We start from the raw sequence: 22857 nt of genomic DNA, 5'->3' as shown, positions 1-22857 counted from the left end.
CTAAACAGGGGTTCGCGTCCTACTCCTGGAAGAGTATCTAGAGCGGACGCTTACCGTTCTCCTAGCAGGCGTCAAGAGCCTGAAAGGAGCCTAATCGAGGATCTGCGCCCTACTCCTGTAAGACGATCAAGAGTAGGCGCAAGCGCTTCGCCTCAAAGGCAGCAAGAGCCTAAAACGAGCCTTTCCAGGGATTTGCGCCCTAATCCTGGTAGATCAGGAGTAGGCTCTCCTCGTAAGATTCAGGAGCCTGAAAGGAGCCTTTTGTCAGGCGCGCGCCCTACTCCTAAGAGTCACAGAAGAGTAGGCGCAAGCGCCTCTCCTCACAGGCGCCAAGAGCCTGAAAGGATCCTGACTTTGGATTCGCGCCCTACTCATAGTAGGCGCTCGAGAATAGAAACGAGTGTTTCTCCGGATAGGCGCCAAGAGCCTAATAACGCAGGCTCTAGATCCTCCCCTAGTAGGTATCAAGAACCTAGGGAGCGAAGAAAAGCGGAGTTTTGTTCTTTACCGAGGAAACATATCTCGGGTATTGAACTGGCGGCTCCTTCTGACGAGCTCTTGAAGGATAAGAGTCGCATACCTGCCAGGACTTCTTCACCGAAGAAGTCTCCCTCTCCGAATGTAACCTTGGAGGAAGTCTCGGAGGAGGAAGAGACGAAAGAAGTAGGAGTCTCTGATTATAAGAGACTTTCTGCATTACTTCTTCAGGAGTTTGGGGACTCGCTGTGTTCAGCTGATCCTCCTTCTCCGGGATCTCTGCTATCAAGTACTAAGTTGGCAAAATCCCCCTCTTTTGTCAAGATGCGGCCAACTCTATCTATGAGAAAGGCCATCAAGAATCTGGAGAACTGGCTCCTGGTTAAGAAGGAGGCAGGTAAGACGGTGTTTTTGTGTCCTCCGTCTAGATTGACAGGTAAGCCGGGTGTCTGGTACGACACGAAGGAACCCATGGGGTTAGGCCTTCCGGCTTCCGCAAACGCGGATTTTTCTGCTCTAGTAGAATCATCTAGAAGACGCTCTCTACTTTCGGCTAAAGCGTCTTGGGGAATGTGCGAGATGGACCATTTACTCAAGGGTCTATTTCGCACACTTGAAGTCTTCAACTTCATGGATTGGGCCTTAGGAGCTCTAGCAAAAAGAGCGCAAGATCCGGAGTTCGTGACTATGGAGGTGTTATCAAGTGTCCTTTCATGCTTGGACAAGGCAGTCATGGATGGATCCACAGAAGTAGCATCTCTCTTTGGAGCAGGAGTGCTCAAAAAGAGATCAGTTTATAGCTCGTTTCTCTCCAAGTCTGTTTCGCCCTTACAGAGATCCTCTTTGCTTTTTTCCCCACTCTCGGAATACCTTTTTCCTCAGGAGACAGTGAGGGACATTTCCAGATCACTGTCGGAGAAAGCTACGCAGGATCTTCTTGCTCAGTCCGCCAAGAGGCTTAAACCGGCTGTGCCGATGGCTAAGAGAGAGGGGAGGGAACAGCGAATAAGGTGTCTTTCCAACAGCCCTTTCGAGGTAGAACAACCTCAAGACCTGCAACTAAGAGTAGAAGGCCTTTCAAGAGAGGACGATTTTCTCGAAGGCCATTCTCGAAGCCGCAGTGAGACAGGAGTCCTCCAGACTCCAGTAGGAGCCAGACTTTTGAGGTTCGCGAAAGTCTGGGCTCAGAGAGGGGCAGACAACTGGTCCCTCTCAATCCTCAAGAGAGGATACCTGATCCCCTTCAGGGAAAAACCGCCCTTAACATCCACTCCAAGGGAGTTAGCGGCAAGATACAGAGATCTTTTAAAAAACCAAGCACTATTACATCTGGTGCAACAGATGCTAGAAAAGAAGGCTATAGAAAAGGTATTAGACATTCATTCACCAGGATTTTACAATCGCCTCTTTCTGGTACCAAAAGCCTCGGGGGAGTGGAGACCAGTGCTGGACGTAAGCGCTCTGAATCACTTTGTGATCAAAACAACGTTCACGATGGAGACGACGTCGTCAGTTCTTTCAGCGCTAAGAAAAGGGGATTGGATGGTGTCATTGGATCTACAAGATGCCTACTTTCATGTACCCATCCATCCCTCGTCCAGAAGGTATCTAAGATTTATGATACAGGGCCAAGTATTTCAGTTTCGCGCCCTTTGTTTCGGTCTTTCCACAGCTCCCCAAGTTTTCACGGGATTGATGAAAAATGTAGCACATTGGCTGCATTTAAAAGGAATAAGGATATCGCTGTATCTCGACGATTGGTTGATTCGCTCGCAATCCAGGGATCAGTGTCTGGAGGACCTAAGGTCAACGTTGAACTTGACTCAGTCTCTGGGACTGTTAGTGAACCTCGGGGAAATCCCAGATGGATCCCCAGCAAAGCATTGTCTATCTGGGGATTCTGATGGATTCTCGGGGTTTTCAAGTGTTTCCGTCCATAGAAAGACAGGAACGGTGCATTCTAAAAGTGAAGACCTTCCTAGAGAAAGAACAATGTTCCGCGAGGGAATGGATGAGTCTTCTGGGGACCCTCTCCTCGTTGGAACAGTTCGTTTCTCTAGGGAGGCTTCACATAAGACCTCTTCAATTCTTCTTGAAGGAGAATTGGGACCAGAAGAATCAGGATCTGTGGGAATCTTTTCCTCTGTCCAGAGAGATAAAGAAAAACCTCAGCTGGTGGTTAGAACCAGGCAGACTGAACGAGGGACTATCGCTGCAGTTACCGAACCCCTCCCTAGTGTTGTTTACAGACGCATCGGAGACGGGATGGGGGGCGACGTTGGGCCCGAGAGAAGTGTCAGGCACCTGGAGTGGGGAACAGGTGTCCTGGCACATCAACGAGAAAGAGTTAGTGGCAGTGCATCTAGCTCTCAGGCAGTGGGAAGCCCAAGTCGCAAACTCAGTGTTGCAGGTAAATTCCGACAACACGACAGCTCTAGCCTACATAAGAAAACAGGGGGGACTCACTCCCTCTCACTGTACAAGAAGGCGAAAGAGCTTCTTCTATGGTCAAAGGAGCGGAACATCACACTCTTGACGAGGTTTATACAAGGCGAGAAAAACGTCAGAGCAGACTTGTTGAGCAGGAGAGATCAAGTCATTTCCACGGAGTGGACTCTACACTCAGAGGTCTGCAATCAAATTTGGAACCTATGGGGAAGGTCAAACATAGACCTGTTTGCAACTCATTGGAATGCCAGGCTGGAGAACTACTGCTCTCCGATTTCAGATCCAAGAGCAGTAGCGATAGACGGCCTCCTCCTAAATTGGGAAGGAATAGACGGCTACGCTTTTCCTCCTTTCAAGATCATAGGAAACGTCATAAGGAAGTTTGTTCTGACGAAAGGAGCAAAATTGACCCTAATCACCCCATTTTGGCCAGCTCAAGAGTGGTTCACAGAGGTACTGGAATGGATGATAGATTTTCCAAGGTACCTTCCTTTAAGGAACGATCTTCTCAGACAGCCCCACTTCGACAGATACCACAAAAACCTCCCCGCGCTCGGTCTGACTGCCTTCAGACTGTCGAAGGACTCGTCAGAGCGAAGGGGTTTTCACGCGCTGCTGCAAAGGCAATTGCAAGGGCCAGGAGACCGTCAACTATACGCATGTACCAGTCGAAGTGGGAAGTGTTCCGAAGGTGGGCCAGGAATCAGAATGTATCCTCTTCCAGTACCTCTGTGACGGAAATAGCAGATTTCCTATTATATTTGAGACTAAAATGTAACCTTGCAGTCTCGACTATAAAAGGTTATAAAAGTATGCTTTCCTTGGTGTTTAGACATACAGGACTAAACATCACGGATGACAAAGATTTACACGATTTGATTAAATCATTTGAGACTTCGAAGCCAAGACAGCCAGACCACCCAGCTGGAACCTGGATGTGGTACTAAGGTTTCTCATGTCAGAGAAATTTGAACCTCCCAATAACTCATCGTTCAGAGACTTGACTAGAAAATCGATTTTTCTATTTGCATTAGCATCAGCTAAAAGGATTAGTGAACTCCAGGCTTTAGAAGGCACAGTGGGCTTCAGGAAGGATTCTGCAGTGTGTTCATTTAACCCCCTATTTTTAGCAAAAAATGAGAATCCTTCTAAGCCTTGGCCAAGGACGTTTGAAGTTAAAGGATTGACTTCCCTGGTAGGGAGAGAAATAGAGAGAACCTTGTGTCCGGTAAGGATCCTCAAGTTCTATCTAGAGAGGAAAAAACAAATGGGAGGAAACTCAGAGAGCCTTTGGTGCTCGGTAAGAGATCCGAGAAGAACGATGTCAAAGAATGCACAGGCATTCTTTATCAGAGGGATTATTAAAGAAGCACATATTGCCTGTGAAGAGGAATACCTCGGGCAGCTGAGAGTTAAAGCGCATGAGGTCAGAGCCGTAGCAACCTCATTAGCTTTCCACAAGAATATGTCGTTAAACGACTTAATTGGATCCACATATTGGAGATGCAATTCTGTGTTTGCGTCTAACTATTTGTGACTTATGATAAGTGCTTCTCTCTCGGACCTTACATGTCTGCGGATTCGGTGCTGGGACAGGGGGCTGAAACCAATCTAGCTCAGTTTAGATAGATTAGGAATTTTAATCTGGTGGTGTTGTTTTTATGGTCGATTGAAAGTGGTCAGGAAAAAGTACCATTTTCAATTCGTAGTGTATAACAAAGTAGTGTGGTCAGGTGGTCGAGATTGGTTGTTTTCATGCTCCTTGTAATGTTTTGGACCTAGGCTCTGTCTTGTAAGAGGGTTAGTCCCCGTTGATACGACAAAGGTGAAGGCTCTACCATGTAAGTGGGATAGGCCCCATTGGTACGATCCAAATAAGGCTCTGTCGAGTAAGCGGGCTAGCCCCCATTGACATGATCCAGAAGGGTTCTCAGTGACAGGTCTCATCCTCACTGGAACTCTTGAGGCAGACTCATAGACAGTACTCATGAAGTCTTCTGCCCAATAAGGTAGGAATCAAGGTATTTAAGTTTATTTATAGTACCTACAACAAAAGTTGTTTTCCCTGTTTTTTGAATTGCTATTCATATTGAGTAACTATCTCTTACCCTCCTCCAAGGGTGCCAATCAGCTAAGTATATATCTGCCGGGTAAGTTGCATGTGTAAAAATGAAATTGTTAAGATACAATAAAGTTTTACACATACTTACCTGGCAGATATATACGTTTAATGGCCCACCCATCCTCCCCTCAGGAGATAGGGGGAAGAAAAATTCTGTCAGAAAACGGGAATGATTCCTATTACCGCCACCCAGCGGCGGTAGGGGGTGATCACCTGACCTACCTGTAGCGTGTGCCGCGAGTTTTGAATTCTGTCGGACGTCAGAGACATAAGCTAAGTATATATCTGCCAGGTAAGTATGTGTAAAACTTTATTGTATCTTAACAATTTCATTTTTATCCAAGACACCTGTAAGTATTAGCAAGTCAAAGGTTGAGCACTGAACCCAAGGGTTTGATGGCCCTTACTTTATTTATCACCGTACCACCCACCACCCTACATACGCAAGGTAGGGCAGTACTACAGAATACACTTAGTTCGGGTGACCTATTTATTATCAGAAAAAGTTGGGAGTCTAGTTGCCATGAAATTCTTTGTTTTAAGATTTTCAGTAAGTTCTAAAATATCTGCATGTTTGCTGTGTACCACAATCAAAATATAGATGATTCTACGTATATGCTGTACAACTGTCTCTTGGAGAGGATCAGTATGGCTCAGTCAGATTTAAAAGTTTCATTTTGTTAGCTGTGGAGATTGCAATGCAAAGCACATCAATGCCTTAATTCAAATTCCACATTTCAACATGACCGGTCTGCTCTCGAGTTCTGGGTATCCTCCGATTTTGTCCGCCTAACTAATGAACCCACAAATATTTTTGGTAACAGATTAGACCTCATATTCACAGACATTCCAGCTACTGTCAAGTCCATGGTGTGCAAGAACATACATTGGAAAAATGGTCTGGCTGAAATCTATTGCCAATTGGAATCACATTATTGGAACTTGTTAGGCACTTAATATTTCAGATGCTATAGCTAATCATGATCCCAAGAAGATAAATGAATGCTCATGGATATTTTAATAAGGTATTTCCTAGAAAGATCATCAAATTTAGGACAAATGACCAGCCATGGTTTGACAATACATGTAGATGAACCTACCATGACAAACAGACAAAATTCAACACATTGAGGCAAAACTGTTCACATGAAAATTATACATTGTTTTTGATAAGTCTAGCCATGCTGCAAAAAGAATTTACCATGTTTTTGATAAGTCTAGCCATGCTGCAAAAAGACTTTACCACATAGCTGAGAGAAATTACAAATAATTACTTAAAAGAGAAAACTGGAAGGAATGATTCAGCCTCATCTGTGGTACACCAAAATGGCATCATCTACCTTTGTGTCAAGCTCGTTTTCCATTCCACCACAACTAACAGATGATGGGTAGATAGGTAACTGGCCTTAAGGAAAAGTCTGAACTACTTCATCAAGCTTTTGAAGCTGAGCAATCAGCTGAGGATGTTCCTCTCCATGATAGTACTTGTTATTCTGAACCTATTCTTCAAAAGTCTACACATTGCTCCAGGGATGCTATGAAAATCCTTCATAATCTTGATAGCTGGGGTGGAGAAGATCCAGATGGCTTCTTCCCTTTGTTTTTTAAAAAGGTTTCTAGTGTGTTGTCTTCCAAGACTAGACAGATTTTTAGGCGGATGTAGTATCTTTGTGGATGAGAGCAAGCTTAGTAATATACTGTACAGTGCCTGTTCCCAAGAATGGCATATCTGCACACTGCAATAACTACAGGTCAATTTCGTTCCCACTGTGCTTTCCAAAGTTGCAGAAAAACTTATTTATAACCCACTGTATAAGAACCGTATGTTGAATCTAAAGGATCGTTAGCCGATATTCTATATGCACTTGGTGCAGTTAGGAAACCTGCATTGCTCTTTTAGATTTGACATGCCATTTTTTAGAGAACCTTAATAAGGGTTTTGAGCGTTAAGTATTTCAAATAGATTTTAAAAATTTCAGAATCTAGAGTGGGTGGATATGTTCAAGTTTTGCTTCAAAATAGATAGGCAGCAGTGACTTGCTGTTGGTGGGACCTTAGTGAAACATGACCTATTGTGCCTGGAGTTCCACAGGGTAGTGCTCTTGGTCCACTGTTATTTTTAGTGTATACAATTGATATGGAAAACATGATTGTTCAGTATGACGATGATGCAATACTTGCGGATGTAGTCAAGTCTCCACTTAAGAGAAATGAAGCTGTCCTTAGTCTCAATCATGACATGGATCAGATCAGTGAATGGTGTAGTCAGTGGGGTATGACTATACTGGATGTCTTGCAAAAATTGGGGAACTTCAGAAGGTCAAGCAAAGATGCAATGCATTACTATCCTAATACAGTTCTCTTTTTGTTGTAATAATTCAGTTACATTTTTATCTCTTTATTTACTAATTTGTTAATTTATTTTTATCTTTTTTAATAAGTGATCTCTTTTTATTGATATTTCCCCTCACCGTCTGTTACTTATTTCTAATGAGCACCATATTCTTTGGAAGCTTGAATTTCAAGTCAATGGCCCCAGTGGATTTGTTTTGTTCCATATGAATAGGGTTAATTCTCAGAAGAAGAAGAGGAAGAAGATTATTATTATTTATTTTTTTTTTCTTCTCTATCACAGTCCTCCAATTCGACTGGGTGGTATTTATAGTGTGGGGTTCCGGGTTGCATCCTGCCTCCTTAGGAGTCCATCACTTTTCTTACTATGTGTGCCGTTTCTAGGATCACACTCTTCTGCATGAGTCCTGGAGCTACTTCGGCCTCTAGTTTCTCTAGATTCCTTTTCAGGGATCTTGGGATCGTGCCTAGTGCTCCTATGATTATGGGTACGATTTCCACTGGCATATCCCATATCCTTCTTATTTCTATTTTCAGATCTTGATACTTATCCATTTTTTCCCTCTCTTTCTCTTCAACTCTGGTGTCCCATGGTATTGCGACATCAATGAGTGATACTTTCTTCTTGACTTTGTCAATCAACGTCACGTCTGGTCTGTTTGCACGTATCACCCTATCCGTTCTGATACCATAGTCCCAGAGGATCTTTGCCTGATCGTTTTCTATCACTCCCTCAGGTTGGTGCTCGTACCACTTATTACTGCAAGGTAGCTGATGTTTCTTGCACAGGCTCCAGTGGAGGGCTTTTGCCACTGAATCATGCCTCTTTTTGTACTGGTTCTGTGCAAGTGCCGGACATTCGCTTGCTATGTGGTTTATGGTTTCATTTTTCGTATTGCACTTCCTACATATGGGAGAGATGTTATTTCCATCTATCGTTCTTTGAACATATCTGGTTCTTAGGGCCTGATCTTGTGCCGCTGTTATCATTCCTTCAGTTTCCTTCTTTAGCTCTCCCCTCTGTAGCCATTGCCATGTGTCATTGCTGGCTAGTTCTTTAGTCTGTCTCATGTATTGTCCGTGCATTGGTTTGTTGTGCCAGTCCTCTGTTCTGTCTGTCATTGTCCTGTCTCTGTATATTTCTGGGTCTTCGTCTACTTTTATTAGTCCTTCTTCCCATGCCCTCTTTAGCCACTCGTCTTCACTGGTTTTCAGATATTGCCCCAGTGCTCTGTTCTCGATGTTGACGCAGTCCTCTATACTTAGTAGTCCTCTCCCTCCTTCCTTTCGTGTTATGTATAGTCTGCCCGTATTTGCTCTTGGGTGTAGTGCTTTGTGTATTGTCATATGTTTCCTGGTTTTCTGATCTATGCTGCAGAGTTCTGCCTTCGTCCATTCCACTATTCCTGCGCTGTATCTGATTACTGGCACTGCCCATGTGTTTATGGCTTTTATCATATTTCCGGCGTTGAGTTTTGACTTGAGTATCGCCTTGAGTCTCTGCATATATTCTTTCCTGATTGTGTCCTTCATCTTTTGGTGTTTTATATCCCCTCCTTCCATTATTCCCAGGTATTTGTATCCTGTCTCATCTATGTGTTTGATGTTGCTCCCATCTGGTAGCTTTATCCCTTCAGTTCTCGTTATTTTGCCTTTTTGTATGTTGACTAAGGCGCATTTTTCTATTCCAAACTCCATCCTGATGTCCCCAGATACAATCCTTACAGTCTGGATTAGGGTATGGAACCTCTGGCAACAGAGGAGCTTCGTCCGGCAACCAGGTATTCAACCCAATTGAAGGGGAAGACGGTCAGGTACTTAGAGGTCGTCATCCAGCAACTGATCACCACAACGACAGTAATTATTATTATTATTATTATTATTATTATTATTATTATTATTATTATTATTATTATTATTTCCCTACTAGAGTAGACTTTTAAGCTGAGCAGAGCTGATTAAAATAAAATTACTAGATAACCGCACAAATGAATACATCCAGCTTTTAGTGATTGCAGGTTTAAAAGGTAAAACATGTAAAACACCAATATGAACAGCAAAACAATGTTAGGAGGCAGTATAGTCCAGGGCTGTCAGAGGTAACTAGTATCTCCACAGCTCTTTCTGAACATTTTTAACATCCTTAATCCTCATAAGGGGTTAGTGCCGTCAATGCATCTCACATGTCTCTAGCTGCAACCCCTTTCGTTCTTTTTACTGTGCCTCCATTCATATTCTCTTTCTTGCATCTTGCTATCCACCTACTCCTGACAATTGTTTCACAGTCCAACTGCAAGGTTTTCCTCCTGTTACACCTTTCAAATTTACCTTTCTACTCCCAATTTCCATTTCAGCACTATTGACCTCTTAGGTCCCAGCATTAGGCCTTTGGCCTAAATTTTCTATTCCATTCCATATCATCTTTAACTAATGGCTAGCTTAAAAAAAGTTGGACATTTTATATATATATTTTTTAACCTTGGGAGGCTTTGCTAAATATAATGTTCAAGACAAGAAAAGTTTCCATAGCAGTACTTTTATTTATAAGTACTGACCTTATGCAAAACCTCAAAGCTCATACTTGAAGTCTGCCGAGTTAATTACAAAATGGAATCGGTAAGTAAAAATAATTTGATTTTCTGGTTAATAGCACAGCTAACTTTGGTTTAATACTGATCATAAAGTGGCCCTTTTCACAACATGCTCTACTTGTTGCACCTTCATTGTATTTCAATTACTATACAAGGGACGGAGAATTTCTACATCTGTCAGCGAAATTAAATGGGCAAAATACTATTATCCAGTTTGTTTTTGTAAGTAAGTATACGTAGCCAGCATAACCAGTTTTTATGCATTCTTGAACCGGTTTGTCTTGGCTAAGAAAGAATTACTGCACTGCCAACCACCTACTTACATGCCAGTGATATTTTTTAACATGTTTTATGTATATATTCCTACACTCTGCAGCCAAACCAAGATCTGCATTACATTTAACCAGGGTTTCTTCGCAAACATGAAAAGACTTCTAGAAATTATAAAGCCAACAAGCATTATTTGTTCACTGTAATCAGAAAAACTAATTAAATCAACATTGCTATGGATATTAGGAAAATGTATTTGCCCTATACATGGTAAGGTAATATAAGCCTATCCCTTCCACGCCACTTAAAGAAAAAGTCACCTTTACAGGATGTAACACAAACCTTCACCTCTGGCTTACTTTGGATGGTTGAACTAAATGTTTTAACAATTTACCTTAACTCGGGCGCCCATCGGTGGTACATCTGGCATGGGCGTTTCGAAGTTGAATATGCATTCCTTGAGTTTATGCGTAGGGCTCTCAATGCTCACTTGTTTCACCAGTCTCGCCATGTCGTCTTCGCTGCTGCCACAGGCTCTGAAAAGATATGCAATGGAACTTGAAATTTCAGAAGACAGCAATATAATAATGAGGTTAAATGTTATAATGGTATGATTCAGCCAATGTCTTTTAGCGTCTCTTGGTTTGTTGCAAAGTAGTGCAGCATTGCTGCTCTGTCGTGTCAACAGCATTCGTTTGGGATATGAATCTCTGACGTAAATTGTCCTGCGGTACTTCGTCCAGAGGGAAATAAGATACACACATTTACTCAGTTAAGTATAAATACATGTTTTCAGATGCAATCACAACCATTTCATGAAAATTGATTTCAAGTTCGGAATGGGTTCGTTCTATTAATCTTTACCGAGTTTACATGAATAAGAATTGGTCTGACGGATGATTTCCTAAGTAAGTGTAGTGGAAGGACAGCTAATCAAATTTCATAAACTATTCACGTATATTCGTTATAGATGACAGCACCAAAATCCAATTTCTGTAAACAAGTTTTCACGTACCAAGACAAAATTAAACCTTTCATGTGGGAGCGGAAAAACTAGTTTCCATCCTGATGAAAAGAAAGACACCAAGTACAATAAAATAAATAAATAAATAAATAAAACGCTGCAAAAGCCGAACAGCCAGATATTCAAGAGGTTTTGCACAGTCGTCCATTCAGGACTAAACTGAAGCCTAATCCTGTTAGTGAAATATGCATTCGCCCGTTTAGTGTGTGTTTTGTGTGAGTTTGGATGTGTTGATGACGGTGTTACAGTTTGCACTAAATACTTAATGAAAAACAAAACCCTTTTTTTTTAAGTTACAAACCGACAGCGTTCATTTATTGTCTTATGCGCACACACTGACGCTCACTAGCAAAAATGCAAAGGTAATGGTGTGGCGATGTTTGGAACTAGAGCGTCGGAAGGGTGGGGCAACTTTATATAGACTCATTTGGTGTGATTCACTCTTGTTGCTTCTTTGGCATCGCATGACTGGGGATACACCAGCTCTCTGTTCGCTCCTTCTCCGTATGTATATGTGTGCGCGTATCCAACGCCATAAAATTAGGTCACCTAGATGCAAAAATACATTAACGTATAGAAAAAAATTACATATTTTTCAGACATGGCATATTTTTATAACCGTGAAAGTTATGTTACCTTGTGAGCATCCAGTAAAATTCAGGGCGCTTTGGGTTAACTGGGGTAAAAATCAACTCGCTTATAACCTTCCATCTCGCAGTATACAACAAACGCTCTTTACACAGGTCTGAAAATCTTGATGGAAACGAAGTAGAGAACTACATCCTGGAACCTTGGACAAAATGTACCAAAATATATTACGAGAGATAAAAGACAATGTTCTTTATCCCACGAAAGAACAAACGTACATATACAGTTGAGATTTGAATAACCACAAATAACATCTATCAACACCATTATCAATAGAAAAAATGGTACGGTTTCAGGATGAATTCCTCACAATCAAAAGGGTATGAACCAATGGAGCTCGTTGCTTGAAACCGTACAAGCGACCTTGAAAGACGTTCAGAGAACTCGTCACCAGTTCCTTCTTTCATGACCTTGCATCACTTCCAAAATCTGAATTTACCTATTCAGCTAGATCGTTTAACAGTTTATGAACCAGGTTTTAACTGAACTGGTTGCTGAATGACACCCTAAAAACCGAATGTAAATATAACTTTAGACAAAGAACAATTATGCGATATCAAAACGTTTCTTGTTTGTTAATTTACTATTTAATGATTGCTTAACTAATAACGTCTACTTCTCTCCCCTGAACTTTTCTGTATCATTAAGTTTCCATTATACTAAGTTATAGTTATTCATCCATACACTCGTCATTTTAGACACGATACGTTATCATGACGTTACGTCATGACACCGTATCATTGACGTATTTTTATAAGATAAAACTGAAGTTCCGTCGTCCCCAATGGCCTCCAACCTTCTTCAAATACGCTCGTTGCTCCAAACATTCTGGCATGCCATCTACCACCTGCATCTCTAAGCAGGTGTGTTGTTTGTTGTTCTGACAAGAGTTCTTGTTCCTCGAGTATTGCTGCTCAAGTGGATAAGCCATAATAGTATGCTATATATAAACGCAATCGCGGTACATAACAATAATTCTCATCTAACGAAATAAGTAAAGGTAAACAGATATGTCTTGAATTCTGTCAAAAGATCCTTACCGAGTGTCAGCGTAATATCAGCATTGACAGGTGGCATCTTTTCGATTAGCAAACCGGTCTATCCGGTTCCACAACTTGTTTTGTTTTATTCAATGCATATTGATGAAGTAAACAACATTCTTTCTCCTTGACTCTGCTGAATAAAATACATACTTTTCGGTGAGACGCAATATTACAGTATATTTGTTTTAATTAACGTAAAAAGTATTACAAAATGAATCACCATGAAAAAAATTTTTGTCGCCTGGGCAGTTAAAATAAAGAAACAATACTATACCGTCAACACATTACGTTTCTTCCCTTTCTTGTATTGATAAAAAATTAACGGATGCATCATTCAGGAAGCACCTGTGGCCATTGACATTTATTTCTCACCCTATCCTATTATCTCCCCAATAATAGTCTTCTTAAAGCTTTAATCTCAAAGCGATAGATTGTTGACTGTTGAATTATTACACACACGCACACATACGTACAATATATATATATATATATATATAGATAGATAGATAGATAGATAGATAGATAGATAGATAGATAGATAGCCTGTATGACATAAAAATATAGTGATAAATGATGAATACTGGGGTAGCCATACTCGTATTATATAGTAAATAAATATACAATGCAAATATACTTCAGCACAATTATCTGAGGATACACGTGGGAGGCGTTGCGGTATTATACAGTGCAGACCAAGGTCCAAAGAGAGGCGAATAATTCCGATAATCCTACAGAAGACAAAAGGCTATCATTACGGGTGCTTTCCGCGATCGTGATCAGACATGACGCAGATTCTTATAACCACGGACCTTTCGAAAATATACTGCTTGTAACTAGATTGCCACGAAGGGCGCGCAGTTGTTAGCCGAATATTGAGTATTTGTGTAAATTATTTAAGCATGCAGATGAGAGTCGCGAGAAAATGCTATTGAAAATATTAACTGGAAAAACCTTGAATATAAATATGTAATCAAATAACGAACAAACTGCCCGAGTTGCGAAGTAACGATCACCTGATGTTATCGAAATTTGTTCGTAAGCCCACACGAACGCTGTTTTTTCTTTTATTTATACCAATTCTTGGTTAAATTAGAGCATTTATTAGCTAAGTATATTGGCTCTCGCCAATATACTATTTCCCTTATTACCGCCAGTTTTAAACTGATCTCAAGTTGTGCCTTTCCACGTAATGAAGTTGTGATTCATGAACACCCTGATCTTTTCCTTGCTTAATAGCAATGATTTGCAATAAGTGTTCAGATTAAAAACAGTATAGTAATATTAGTTTCATTTTACTATAATTTTTATCACTATTTTTCACTAATCATTATTATTATAGTTTACAAAGTACATTAACTGTGTTGACTTGGCCATCTTTTATCATATATTTTTTCCTACTATCATTCTTTTACTATAATTCCCGAAATGAAACCTTTCGGCTGTGTAAGCTTTTCAGTGGGAAAGAAGTTTAGCTATAATGTGATGATGGCACATAACAAGGCTCTCTACTGAATTTAAATTCAGCGTTACTAGACAACTTAAACTTCTCAATAAATCTTTGGTAATAAGTATTCTGGTATCACATTAGTTAAAAGTAGATGCCAATGTTCTTACGCAGAGCATTTAGTAATACCCAGATAAAACTGGTTCCAGCTTATGATCTCGGAATCCTTGGAATGAACCCAATACAGACTGAAAGAGCACAAAAAATATTTTTATCATGTAACTGCCTTTCTGGTATTTGCCATTATCATTTACAATGATCCACGGCCTTTCTGGTATTGACCACTGTCTTCATATTTGCTTCCGTGTGTATTTAGTCCCAAGGTAACTATTATTCATTTACTAAACGAATCTTTTAAAGAAGCAGAGAAAAAGCGCATTTTAATTCATTCATTTGTCTTTGAAATAATCTATTTCCATTTACCTCACAAACTGTTGTACTTCATCTATGGTGGATCACTATGCCGTGACCGAAACTAATGAGTTAAAAGCCACAGTAATGTATAAGAGACTGTAGTTCTGAAAATACGAAAAAGGGTTTTTTGCGTATTTTGAAAAATACAGTCTCATATTGTGGCTTTTAACTCACTGTTGTACTCTCTTTCTGGCCTTTACACTTTCAATGACGCCTGATACCTGCCACTCGCCCCCACCCACACCCAAGCCTCTCCCCCAGCCCCTACTCCCCTCCCTCCCAAAAGATATGCCCGTACTCGGTCTTGTGTGGTGAAAAGTCCAGGCTTCTTTAGGCGTTACGGCAACAAACTCCAGCAAACATACGGGCAACGAAAAGTTAACTGCGTGAATAGAAGTGACACATTCAAAATAAGAATTTCAAGGAAAAATAAACTTTGCTGTTGCCAGGAGCAGAGTAATCCCAACAATACGGGTACATACATGCAACCCAATAGTCGTATCGATTCCTTCGCTGGGTCATGAATGACATCCACCTTATCAAAAATGTACGAATGTCACCTTTGAATATTTTATTTATATCACGTGACGTCTTCATCTAGTTTGAGGTGCGGCTTGTGGGACGTACTCCAAGTATCCTAATCTTCTTCCAGCAATCTTTTTCTGGTAATTTATTATGTTTTTTAATGACAAAATACGTGAAAAACCTCGTACACAAAACATTACAGCACTTATTCAAAGATGATTCACTGAAAGACACCAGGAAATAGTTTTTTTTTTTTAGAGTACAGTTGCTCAGTCTAGTTGTAACTGAACATTGACGGCTAAAACAGCCACTATCCTGCGTTTCTTGGTTCCCAACTCAACAGAGTGGGGAACTGGTAATTACATATTCGACGCAGGCTTCATGCTTTCGTTACCTTTAGCTAGTTAAATTTCGTGATCTTGCCATGTGTTCGTGATGGAAAAGTTTTAAAACCTTGTCCTACTTATTCAGCAATTGGTTAATGTTACGTGTCGTATGATACTTAATCGTAAAGGTGACCATCATGACCCTTTTGACTGTTAAGGTCACTATCATCGACGTTTTTTGACTTTTAAGGTCAATATCGTCGTCATACGCCGAGAAGAATTAATTCCAACAAGTCACGCAATATAGAGGATTGAATGAAGTTTATCAGTGCACATACGTCAAGTGGGACAGAATGAAACCTGCCCTAGTATAGCCTTGAGAGTGAGTAGAGTGGATAGTCGAAAAAAAAATAAATAAGGAGTCTGAGAAGTCAGTGTATTACAGAAATAAGTAAGAGATCCATTTCTAAAGCCGATCGCTAAGGATATAACTTTCTGGGAATTACTGAACTTAAATCTCTGGTTCTGATTATTAAAAATAAACAAGTAAATTAGCCAAACTTCCTGTTTATGCTTCTGTTCTTGCTTTTGCTAATGCTGATGACTTATTCTTCTATGTTTTCATCTCCATCACCTTCAGCCCTCTTCTGCTGATGGCACTTTTTCTCAATTGCCCCGTCCTCATCTATTCATTCGAATCGTGTGAATTTATCTATCTGGAATGGGAATGGGAATGGGGTCCTTGATTTAATCAAATTCAAGGTCTGAAATGCACCGTTTCTTTCTATTTCCCTGCCTCAGCTTTTATCTGGTACTTAGATGAAAATTTAAATGAGCCTGCCTCTCCTGACATTATTGTAGGAACTGGAATTGGAATATTTAGGCTGAAGGCCAAGTGCTGGGACCTGCGATGTCATTCAGCGCTGAAAATAATGTTTAAACAATTGTCAGGAGAGGGTGGACAGTAAGATGGAAGAAAGAGAAGATGAATGGAGGGATAGTAAAAGGAATAAACGGGGTCGCAGCTAGGGGCCGAAGGGACGCTGCAAAGAACCTCAAGGAACGCCTACATTGCCCCGCATGAGGTACACTGACGGCACTAACACACTGCAGGGATCAGTATTGTATGTGCCCAGCTTGCTTTTCATTTCTCTTGGAGATATCACATTGCTCATAGCACAAACTGTTCCTCTTAAAAAATTATCTGCATTGTTTAGAGGCAATACATTATTTTCTTCTAATCATGTTGGACGCATTCTTCCCGGTCAGGAGGATTGTTTTCTTCTTCGACGTTCTTCTTTTGTTTGTTTGTATGGTGTTTTTACGTTGCATGGTACCAGTGGTTATTCAGCAACGGGACCAACGGCTTTACGTGACTTCCGAACCACGTCGAGAGTGAACTTTTATCATCAGAAATACACATCTGAACCTACTCTCTCTCTCTCTCTCTTCTCTCTCTTCTCTCTCCTCTTCTATCTCTCTCTCTCTCTCTCTCTCTTCGGTCACTTCTGCCTCTGCTTACAAGGTTAAGTGACTAATTCTTTCCTTATACCGCAAAGCTTTATAAAAATCCCCCTTCTTTTGTTTTTCTGACATTGAATATTTCTTCCTTTATGAAGCAGATTAATTAGCTTTTTCTTAGTTAAGTCTTAACTTCGTTTTCTTTGGGCCTGAGCTAGAAAAGTACATTAAGTTTGCCAGTTCCCCTAGACTTTATTTTAAAAAATAAACGTTGGTTTTTATAGCCTGTTAATTTTCAGTAAAGTAATGCAGTGCTCCAACTGATAATTGTAATTCTTGATGAATGAAAGTAAATTCCCTATAAATGAATTTCCCTGTATTCTCATCTTTTACAGGACTTCAACCAGTCTAGTTAAATCGTTTGATATGAAAGACTCTCAATCCCTCCTTGAAAACGTCCTCATTTCTTGTTTGTTTGTATGGTATTTTTACGTTGCATGGAACCAGTGGTTATTGAGCAACGGGACCAACGGCTTTACGTGACTTCCGAACCACGTCGAGAGTGAACTTCTATCACCAGAAATACACATCTCTCACTCCTCAATAGAATGGCCGAGAATCGAACCCGCGACCACCGAGGTGAAATGCAAACACCAAACCAGATCTGTGACCTATGCCAAGACGCGCATTATTCCAGCTTTAATTGTCAAGAAGAAGGGGTAGAAGGAAGAAGTGAAGACCAAGACAGAGATGGCGTGATTGTATAGGGGAAGATAAGTTATGGAAAGGTATTAACGAGAACGATGCACAAGACAGAAATCGATGGAGACGACTCATTCACAACGGCGACCTCATATAAAATTGGGTTAAAGCTGGGAAGAAGAAGAAGAATTGTTAAGTAATTCAAATAATGTACGATTTCATTTCGTTAAACCTCTTAGCAAAAAATGAAATTCTTTTAGCTTTGCCATGCGTACGAGTCTATCAAAAATTGTTTCTCTTCACAGACTAATCTTATCTGATAAAGAAAAGGGTTCTTAAAACCGTAATCTTATCTACTTGATTTAATCTAATACAAAATTCGTCGGCAAAACATATGAAATGACCTAACGAGAGTTCTTAAGAAACTATCGGTTTATTAAGGTTGGATATGCGTATGAATCACTAATGTAAGGCTTATCGATAAAGTCATCACCATTTCCGTTACAATTGAATTATAATAACGCGTCTACAAGACACTATATCGTTTTAGATTTTTCTAATAAAAGATAAAAAGAAAAAAAGAGGACAGAATACAGCGTTTAGTCCAAAGGCCAAGGGCTGGGCCCCATGAGGTCATACAGCGCTGAAACGGTAATACAGTAAAAAGGTTTGAAAGGTGTATCAGGAGGAAAAGCTGGCAGTTTCACCATGGAGCAATTGTTAGGATAAGGGGGGAAGTAAGATGGAGGTGCAGTAAAAGAATGAAAGCGATTGCAGCTAGGGGCCGAAGGGACACTGCACAAAACCTTAAGCAATGCCTACAGTACATCACATGAGGTGCATTGACGGCACTACCCCCTGCGAGATCCGAACCTTCTTCAATATAGTACCAGAGAGAGAGAGAGAGAGAGCGGGCGGGGCGGGGAGGGGGGGTGGCGAGAGAGAGAGAGAGAGAGCGGGCGGGGGGCGGGGGGGGGGGGGGTGGCGGGAGGAGGAAGACAGGGCTTCTTGAAAGGAAGAGCCACAATACTTCGACTTCCTCTCATGAGAGAACTACCCTCAAACCATGAAATTCATAACATCTGAACTGGCAACCAACCAACGGCGGATATTGAGCTCGCCACTAAGGAACCAGACTGCACGGCGCCGACTGGTTACCAACCCTCACCTAGTCCCCGCCCTTCCATGAATATTCATCTTCTTCGAAGAAGTAAAGCTGCACGTTTTTATAAAGTCTGCCTATTTATAAAAATAGCATAGAGGTCAATTAACTCATTTAATTGTTCAATATTCTTTGGCCCACAATTGTAGGATTAATTGGAAATCAAAAATAATTGCAAAACTGTCTCCAGTCACTGCTAGGAGCATCTGCAAGTTGAAGAACATGGCTCAGGATAAGCAATAGCAAGGGCAATCATCTTTAATTAATCTTGATTACTTAATGACAAGTTATAAAGGCCTCTGCACATAAATGTCCTTGGACAGATTAGCATTCTGTTCGGCACACTCGTTACAGACTTGTTGGTTTCTATAATCTCGGTATCTTGTGGACATTCATAGATGCAGAGAGAGAGAGAGAAATTACATGATCGATATTCAAGCTTATGCTGGCATTATTGCTTAGAAATCAATACAAGTAAAAATGCTTCATCAATAAATATCAAATTGACACAAACGTTTTAACATTTTCAGAAAGCCTTTCCTACAAGATACCTATATTGATGAAAAAAAGGAAAAAAGAATTTCACACATCCAGAAGACCTTAACGTGACATATAACGTGATTAAGTCCACTGAAAATGTAAGTACGTGCAGTACATCCAAATGAACAATGTGAGTGTTGCAGTGACAGACTGCACATATACTACAAGAACGGACAATTTAGGTTGCAAGAATGCTTGCAGGTCTTTTTCTTTCCTTTTTTTTTATCGTGAAGCACGGCCTTAAATTCTTCCTGGTTTTTTCTGCTTCGTAAACTTAGAACGAAATAGCAGAATTTCCATTAGTAAAAGAAGTCCCGTTCCGACAATGTGAAATTTTGAAGGCCTTTTAATGAACGAAATCAAAACTAGATGTACAAGGTTTACGACACTTCACTCACTATGCGGAAACAGTCTACAAGATTCTGCCTTCTCATATTCACGTTCACATCGGCAGTTTTGTTTGCATCAGAAAGGTTTTCACTTTATAAGAACAAAGGCTAACAGGCGTAGATAACTTATTCTTTAAAATATCACGTGGATAAACGTTTTATTTGCATATAAAGCCTTGACTTCAATTAAGCACAAGGGATTGGCTGACTGTTTGACTGAAGGAGATCAATGTAGCTGTCAGGAAGAATATTTAATAATTATCATGCCAAAAAAATATAAATGATTCGCATAAATTTTCTGTATCGAAATCTATGTATGCCATTAATATTAACCATGATTAGAAAATATTCCCATATCTACAGCCAACTATACCTGACAAAAGAAAAAACAAAAAGTGAGAGGACTCTAGAAAAGACCGAACAGTCTGATATAAGGAAAAATAAGACAAAACCAAAATTTCCTACATATATCCAAACACTCAAATGAGAAGGCATTTGCAATTTCAAAGTAACACCGCGTTACAGTATGTTAACAGATAACTAAGATTATTAGAGTGCTAATCTAGTTTTGAGAATTGTTTCAGCTCAGATGGACCAGTCTTTAGGGAACTCCATCCAAGGCGGGACTTGAGGGCCTACAGTTGCATAATTGATTAGGTAAGTAGAAAAAAGGTCCGGTTTCTCAAGCTAGAATCGTGTCTTAAAAAATCATTCGACTTTATAGTACATACCTTTAAATAACTTTCATTCTCAGTCAAACATTACTAGAATATTAGCATTTCCTGCAATTTACGTTCTAGTGCACGGCATTACTTCTTCCGGCCTAATTAAAATAAAAACTTGAATTTTTACCTCGTATACATATATGTAACCTACTGTTAGTTCTTAAGCCAAATTATAGTACGATTTTATCCGTCTCATATCTCCGGAAGTGAAAATAATCGTTACATATTATCCACACGTTAAAAGTGAAAGATACAAATAACCGAGGAAAAAAAAAAACAATAAGAACCACTTATGACATTCAAGTTTCATCTCTCAGCCGAGACGGGCACCACTGCCATTTGCTTCTTGAATCTTTTCTACCCAGTGCCGTGAATAATGAAACAGAAGATCGTTAAAAGCAACCAAAGTAGTTTCGTACCTATTTAAAATCAATGCATACGCTGTGATGTCTTCACATTCAGACAACTTTATTACAATCAAGTAAACATAGAGACCTTTAACTACGTCTCTATGATTAAATACTACACCCAAAAGTAAATGCACAGAAGGGGCCTGTTACATAAATAATAAGGAACACTTGCCTAGGGACAAATTTTAGACATTTTTAATATAGAGGAAAGTTTAAATTTTTCACTTCTAACCAGACGGATCTTGATTTCATACAGGCAACAATGAAAAAAGAATGAGAGACTCTGAGAGATCGATACCTCTAACGAGACAATGCTCCCATGACTGCTTCAGATATTTATAGATGAACCGGCTTCTCCGTAAAAAAAATAAATATATATATTATATATATATATATATATATATATATTATATATATATATATATATATATATATATATATATGTAATAAACGGAAATTTTATTCGTATAATTAGAAATTTAGCAAACTCGTTCTTACACGAGGCATTGGCTAAACGGATGACATTTATTGGTCCTCTACACTAAACGTTGTACGTGGAGTTAGTGAGTCATCAACGCCATAAGTGGTACAGTTGTACATGAGTGGTACTACAGTGGAAACAACACCCCCCCCCCACCCCACCCTCTCTCTCTTCTCTCTCTCTCTCTCTCTCTTCTCTCTCTCTCTCGTATCTTCTCTCTCATCTCTCTCTCCTCTCTCTCTGCTCAGGCCTTTCCACTTAAAAGACAGTTTGTTATACAAAGAAATAAAACAGTTTCTATGCAATCCTCACTTCTAATCTGCCAAGCCCGGGTTAGGCTACAAAAAACCCAAGCAAATGTGAAGCCCAGTGTTTCAAATTAGCCTACTATATGCCCCACTTTCACCACCATGTTTTTAGCACAGGGAAACACAACTAGGAAAAAACGTTGGTCGTAAAATGCTGTTAGGTATCACATAAAAGGTTCTAGTTCCCTTATACGAAATCTACATTACCTTTCATGCCTTCACCCGCATTTCACTGAATAAACCATGGAAACGAGAAAATTAAAAAGCAGACGAAAATGAAACCAAAGCGGAACGGTTTTAAACATTTCTTGAATGTTTAAAACCGTTCCGCTTTGGTTTCATTTTCGTCTGCTTTTTAATGTAGTACTTACTCTGCCTGCGCTGCCTCATCGAGCTTGAACACCACAGGCATTTCGAGGTCTGCCGATTTCCTCTTGTTTCGAAACACTTTTTCTAGTTGTTAATGGAGAGTTTAGGCACAAAACAATACGTAACCGAACACCGTCGGATTTAGGTGTGGCTAAAGGCAGAAGTGTCAGGCGAGGAAGTATTACGTTTCAATGCGGAGTCCTGTCATGCACTGTCATTACCTTTCGTCATAAACGTGAGCTCACAGCTGGTTCCAGTCTGGAATAACGTTGCAAGATCTCTGTGGGAATGCAGTCGCGAGATCGTGTAACTTGCTTACGGAATGACAACCGCCTAGGATCGCCCTCTCTTACAGAGTGGTCTGTATGTGTGACAAACCCTGCGCGTGGAAATCGCGATAACAGATAAGGTGAGAAAACAGGAAAGCAGAGAAAGATGTGGCAACGCAGCCAGTTCACTCGCTGGTCACATGGCCGCTGTATTGATCACTTACCAAGGGCGAAAAGGTCGGCGACGTAGTGGCGAAACAATATGAAACTGAGACACCTAAATAATATTACAAATGT

The 22857-nt window shown here is 40.3% G+C and overlaps 1 protein-coding gene across 5 annotated transcripts in view; it reads right to left on the bottom strand.

Moving 5' to 3' along the window:
- LOC135196266 (uncharacterized) overlaps positions 1 to 22857 on the bottom strand; it is an 83101-nt gene that overhangs the window by 27219 nt on the left and 33025 nt on the right. For 2 of the 5 annotated variants that reach the window (XM_064222969.1, XM_064222966.1), the window contains exon 2: positions 10655 to 10796. In XM_064222969.1, coding sequence (XP_064079039.1) covers positions 10655 to 10771 — 117 coding nt within the window. In that variant the 5' untranslated portion in view covers positions 10772 to 10796. Of the gene's footprint in view, positions 1 to 10654; positions 10797 to 11920; positions 11947 to 22293; positions 22668 to 22857 lie in introns of those variants that run through there. The other 3 variants (XM_064222970.1, XM_064222967.1, XM_064222968.1) reach the window with 3 other exon arrangements.

This window comes from Macrobrachium nipponense, chromosome 17 (genome assembly GCF_015104395.2).
Source record: "Macrobrachium nipponense isolate FS-2020 chromosome 17, ASM1510439v2, whole genome shotgun sequence".
Taxonomy (NCBI): Eukaryota; Metazoa; Arthropoda; class Malacostraca; order Decapoda; family Palaemonidae; genus Macrobrachium; species Macrobrachium nipponense.
The sequence above is the reverse complement of the archived record's forward strand: the minus strand, read 5'-3'. Positions and strand labels throughout refer to the sequence as shown.